General features: G+C 44.4%; 1 protein-coding gene across 1 annotated transcript; it reads left to right on the top strand.

Annotated features, from left to right (window-relative positions):
* Nucleotides 1-358: 358 nt before the first annotated feature.
* Nucleotides 359-5,631, top strand: sox9a (SRY-box transcription factor 9a). Its single transcript, XM_007240489.4, has 3 exons — nucleotides 359-1,036; nucleotides 2,903-3,153; nucleotides 3,469-5,631. The coding sequence occupies exons 1-3, from the start codon at nucleotides 621-623 to the stop codon at nucleotides 4,278-4,280; spliced, it is 1,479 nt and encodes a 492-aa protein (XP_007240551.3). The 5' UTR covers nucleotides 359-620; the 3' UTR covers nucleotides 4,281-5,631.
* Nucleotides 5,632-6,019: the final 388 nt, after the last annotated feature.

Genomic DNA, 6,019 nt, shown 5'->3' with positions numbered 1-6,019 from the left:
TAATTATTAGTACGATGGCACAGCAGCATTAGTGGAGTATAATATAAAAATATGAAATCAATAGCCTTTCATACCAGTAAATCAGTCATGCATTAGTGTTAGTATTAGTGCAATAGTACAGTAGTGTTAATACTATTAGTATTATTTAATATTTGAATAAGTATTATACGTTATATATAAAATAAAAGGTAAAGTTGGTCAAAAAGAGGTAAAAAAAAAAAAAAGAAGAGGAGGAGGATGGGGGAAGAGGAGGAGGAGGAGAAGTAAAAAGGAGGAGGAGATAGGGCGGGCTCTCCGCCGTGATGTCATTGCTCGTCCACCCTGATATAGAAGAGCGCGCGCGGAGGCTTTTGACGTTCCAGACTCTGCACCGAGGACTAACACACGGAGCGCGCGGAGAACCTGGGAGAGAGAAAGATATATAAATATATATACATATACTGAGAAAAGAGAGAGAGAAGAGAAAAAGAGAAATAAAGAGACACTGACTGAAGGCGCGCGGGATCCGTTCGCTCTCGCACCGCATCAGTACCAGCGCATCCTTTGCGCGCGCACAGCTCCAGCGGACCGGACCGTCCGCCGTGTTTGAGGACCGTGTGCGGGACGAGCGCGCCGCTCGCATGAATCTCCTGGACCCCTTCCTGAAGATGACGGACGAGCAAGACAAAGGTCTGTCCGCCGCGCCGAGCCCCAGCTTGTCCGAGGACTCCGCGGGCTCCCCGTGCCCCTCCGCCTCCGGATCCGACCCGGACCGCGCCGCCGCCGAGAGCCGCCTGCACGACTTCAAGAAGGACGAGGTGGACGACAAGTTCCCCGTGTGCATCCGCGAGGCCGTCACGCAGGTGCTCAAGGGCTACGACTGGACGCTCGTGCCCATGCCGGTGCGCGTGAACGGCTCGAGCAAGAACAAGCCGCACGTCAAGAGGCCCATGAACGCGTTCATGGTGTGGGCGCAGGCCGCGCGCAGGAAACTGGCCGACCAGTACCCCCATCTCCACAACGCCGAGCTCAGCAAAACCCTGGGCAAGCTGTGGAGGTGAGTGACGGGAGGGTAGGCAGGGGGCGGGGGCACGCGCAGAACACTGAGAACTTCTGGAGCTGTGGAGTTTTGGGGGGACGTTTTGTTTGCACAGCAGTTATGGTAGAAGTTATTGTGCAGTGTGGTTGGAGTTATGATGTTGTGTTTAGACCGTATAAGAGACAGTAGAAGTTGTGGTGCAGTGTTTTTGATTAGAGGTTGTGGTAGAAGTCATGAAGATGTTTTTGGAAGTTATTGTTGAAGTTATGGAGCTTTGTTTGGACATTAGCAGTTATGGTTGGAGCTATGGTGCAGTCTTTGGACAATAGAAGTTATTGGGTATGCTTGGACAGTAGAAATCATTGTTGAATTTATGGTGCATTGTTTGTAGAGTAGAATTTATGAATCTGTGTTTGGATAGTAGAAGTTATGGAGTACATCTGGACTATAGAAGTTATAGTAGTTTGGACATTTGGAGCTGTGTATAGGGAACATCTGGATAGTAGAAATTTTGGTACAGGGTATAGAGCTGTGTTCAGAGTAGATGTTATTGTAGCATTCAAAGTTATTGTAGAAATTATGAAGCTGTTTTCAGAATGTAGAACTTTCTGTAGAAGTCATGGATGTTTGAGAAGTGAAACTTACGGGTTATAGCTGAAAAATAGAAAATATAATTATAGAAGTTATAAGTTATGCTGTGTTTTTAGACAGTAGAAGAAATGGGGATTGATTGGTTAGTTATGGTGGTAAATTGGAAGGGTAAAAGCCATGGGGATACATCTAGGCAATATAAATGAATCTATTTATAGTAATTTAATTTATTATTTAATTTATATATCTATGTTGGGTAAGTTATGCTGGTTCGTTTGGATAGTGGAAATCATGGCACTAATGTATGCTTGAAAAACAGAAGTCATGGTATGGTAGAAGTGCTTAAACTGTTGGGTACTCCTGGACACAAAAAAAAAAACATTGAAGAAGCTACATTTGGGGAGTAGAAGTTATGAGGGTATTTCTATAGAGTAGAACATATAAAGGTATACAGGGAGACTAAAATGAATGGAGGAATGCCTGGAGTTTAGAAACTTGGCAAGCAGAAACTGTGGAGGTATGGAAGTTATGGGGATAATTTCAATGGGTGCATTTACTTAGAGTAGAAGGTCTTGAGCCCTATTTGGAGAAAACAAGTTATGAGCTAAGATTGCTGAGTAGAATTTATGGGGATTAGATTGCAGTGGCTGTTTATTAGGATACATTTAGATGGTTATGATTAGAAGTTATGGTCCCAAATATAAGATTACCACATCATAGAGGGTAGCTTAGTAAGTAAATTACGGTTGTGGAGTTTCTTAAAAGTTTCTCAACTTTAATACTATGGTAATAATGATGCAATAGTAGAGTTGACTTGAGACTTGGTTGAGAGTTGGTTGAGACTTGATTGTAGCTGTAGTTGGTTCCACTTGAAGAACATCAAGCACCACATCTACATTTCTTACCCTAGAAGTAGCTAACTCATGAAAGACAGAATTTGATGGCTGTATTCGCTTAGGTTTTATTGCTTTCAAAAAATGTATATGTTGGAAGGAAGTCAGCCTGCACCCCATATTATGACAAGGCTTGTATTAACACTGAGATGAAGTGCGTGGGGTATTTTCATTATGCCCTAACGTAACATAATGTAATTACAGCTTTATGACGCATATATTACGCTGCATTACAAGACTTTTTTAAGTCAGCAATTAAGTTAGAAATTGCCCTAAATATTTCCACAAGTGAATTTTGAGGCTCATTTTTGAGGCATGATGCTACCACATCCAGATCCTGCACAAGATCCAGATCCTGTCATTCATTAATATCTTTCCTTGTCTTGTTTTTGTGCCTCAGGCTTCTGAACGATGCAGAGAAGCGTCCCTTTGTGGAGGAGGCGGAACGACTGCGAGTGCAGCACAAGAAGGATCACCCAGACTACAAGTATCAGCCACGGAGGAGGAAGTCGGTGAAGAACGGCTCTGGCGAGGGGGAGGACGGCTCGGACCATGCTCACGTGTCGCCTAACGCCATCTTCAAAGCCCTCCAGCAGGCCGACTCCCCGGCGTCCAGCATGGGAGAGGTGCACTCGCCCAGCGAACAAGGAGGTGAGGCCTGGATTGACTGTTGAGGGTTGACTGTGGTTCTGAGATCTCTGAGATCTCATGCTTACATTTTTTTATTACATAATGTTTAAAGTTGAGAGTGGCATTGAGTACTTTCACTACTCTAGCTCGTTCTTGACACTGAAGTAAGAAGTTGGAACTGCTTCGTCATCTTGGTTTCTAGGGAGGTTTTTTTGTTGCTTGTTGTTTTTCTGCGACTGTTGCGTCAGCTTTGCTTAATGTTCTCCTCCTTTTTTTTCTTCCCTCCCTCTTTCTCTCTCTCTTTCTCCTTCTCTCTCCCCTCCCTCTCAAACACAGGCCAGTCCCAAGGTCCCCCGACTCCCCCCACCACCCCCAAAATCGACACACAGCCAGGCAAAGTGGACCTGAAGCGCGAGGGCCGGCCGCTCCAGGAAGGCGTCAGCAGTGGCGGACGGCAGCTCAACATCGACTTCCGTGATGTGGACATCGGCGAGCTGAGCAGTGACGTCATCTCACACATGGAGAGCTTCGACGTGGCTGAGTTCGACCAGTACCTTCCACCCAACGGGCATCCGGGCACTGCCTACGTGGGCGGCTACAGCCTGGCCGGTCCCGGCACAGTTGGTCAGGCGGCGGCAGGAGGTGTCTGGATGAGCAAGACCCAGAGTGGGAACCCTCAGGGTGGGCCACAGCCGTCAAATCAGCAGCAGCAACAGCAGCAGCAACATTCCCTGACCCAGCTGGGTACTGGCAATGGTGGGGATCAGGGTCAGCAGAGGACCCCGACACACATCAAGACAGAGCAGCTGAGTCCCAGCCACTACAGTGAGCAGCAGGGCTCGCCGCAACACGTCACCTACGGTTCCTTCAACCTCCAGCACTACACCGCCTCCTCCTTCCCCTCCATCAGCCGGGCGCAGTACGACTACGGTGACCAGCAGGGAGCCGCCACCGCCGCCTCATACTACAGCCACGCCGCAGGTCAAGGCTCCGGGCTCTACTCCACCTTCAGCTACGTGAGCCCCAGCCCGCGGCCCATGTACACCCCAATCACCGATTCCGCCGGGGTGCCTTCCATTCCTTCAGCTGGCCACAGCCCCCAGCACTGGGACCAGCAGCCTGTCTACACACAGCTGACGAGACCCTGAGGGGACGCAAGAGACTGACTCTTGTTCAACAACAAGGCTGACGACCCCCCTTCCCCTCGTACAGACTAATCAAACACAGACACTTGAATAATTCTCCTTAAGGAAAAAGCTGGACTTCAAAAAGAAGACATGATGAGAGTCATGACGTGCCTTAAAAAAAGATATATATATACAAAGAGAACAGAAGCAGCCTGACGCAACGACTAGATATATATTTTTTAGCCTTGATTACAAGAGAAACGTTTTTCTGAGAAAAGAGAATCCTCTGTGAGGACTTTAATTATTTGTACTTTTAGTATGTACTGTGTATGTTTTCTTACTATTTCTAAAAAACTGGCCTATTGGAGGGATTTTCATACAATTTTCATACGTTTCTATACATTTCTCTGTAGGAAAAAATGGTCTATTTTTTGCTAAACCACTCTACACTAGCAGTCCTGTCTGTCTGTCTGTCCCGCTCACTCGCCATCCCGCGTCTTCATCGCCTCCTGCGTATAGGATACGTTTACATGGCGATGCGTCATATCCTTTTATTTATCTTCTCCTCTACGATTTTCATCACATTCCTGAGAGGAACGAACTATTACAGACTGTTCCGGACTGAGACCTTTTTCTATAAAATCCTTTCTTAAGTGCCGCCAGTGCCTGGTAACAGGGTGGTTGCTGTGGTGTCGCGGCAGGTGGACGAAAAAAAAAAAAAGAACACGGGAGCAGAAACCCGAGAATTTCCTTAGTGCCTGACAGTCTTATCAGCCTCATCTCTCCAGTTTCATCCTCTTAACCCCTCTAATTTATTTATTAGCATTAATTTTATTTTAAAGTAATTATGAGCATTGTATTCGTTAATCCTTTAAAGGACTAATTCGTTGTTTTTTTGGAAGCATCCCTCTGGATTATTTTAATGCTTAACCCGAGGGGTGCTCCTTAGTATGGTACAGTTTCGTAATCGTCGTGTTTATTTATCGTATGTAGAAGTTTCTATTTTAATGTTTTATTTTTTGGGTTTCTTCCTTTTTTCCTTCGTTTCTTTCTTGCTAACGCATATCAATGAAGTACCGTCGCGATTCCTAAACGATCTCCAACTGGAACTGTTCCAACAGAACGTTTTTTTTTTTTTATATGAAGCTCTGAAGCTGTTTTGTCTTTTGTTTGCTTGTTCTTGTTTAGAGATGCCATCTAATCTGATCTATTTTAAGAGTTTCTCTCTACTCTGTGCCACGTATCTGAGTGCTGTTGTTACGCCATCAGAATCAACTCGCCCATTTTTGCATCAGATTTAACGTTTTTCTTTAAGGAAGATCATCTTTTTTTATGATATTTGCAATAAAAGGAAAAAATGTTTTAAACAAAAGCTCAATTTGTTCTGTTTCATTTATACATATATATATATATATATATATATATATATATATATATATATAATTGTTACATTAAGGAGAAAAACATTTTGACACTCTCAGAAAAGCCAATGGTGATGTATAGGTATGTGTCATAGACTCTTTAAAATGATCACACTTTGTCTGTCCTTTTACTTGAACCCTTTAACAGACCATGGCACATATATGGGCATACATATATACAAGTGAAGATTATTTAAAAACCCTTTTTCTCTTCAGTAAAATAAGTTCTGGAGACTCCTAAAAGACACTGGGAGAAGTGTAAGAGGTCTCAAGCCCAAATTCTTACATTTAAAAAATAGACATAGAAACTAGTCAACAGTAACTAAACTATAGGTTCAG

Source organism: Astyanax mexicanus, chromosome 15 (assembly GCF_023375975.1).
Source record: "Astyanax mexicanus isolate ESR-SI-001 chromosome 15, AstMex3_surface, whole genome shotgun sequence".
Taxonomy (NCBI): Eukaryota; Metazoa; Chordata; class Actinopteri; order Characiformes; family Acestrorhamphidae; genus Astyanax; species Astyanax mexicanus.
This window is presented reverse-complemented; position numbering and strand designations above follow the sequence as displayed.

What these genes read in the sequence shown, in the direction of transcription:
- sox9a (XM_007240489.4), top strand. Translation starts at nt 621, where the DNA reads ATGAATCTCCTGGACCCCTTCCTGAAGATGACGGACGAGCAAGACAAA. An exon ending in ACCCTGGGCAAGCTGTGGAG is followed by an intron (nt 1,037 to 2,902) that starts GTGAGTGACGGG and finishes TTTGTGCCTCAG; the next exon opens with GCTTCTGAACGATGCAGAGA. An exon ending in CTCGCCCAGCGAACAAGGAG is followed by an intron (nt 3,154 to 3,468) that starts GTGAGGCCTGGA and finishes TCTCAAACACAG; the next exon opens with GCCAGTCCCAAGGTCCCCCG.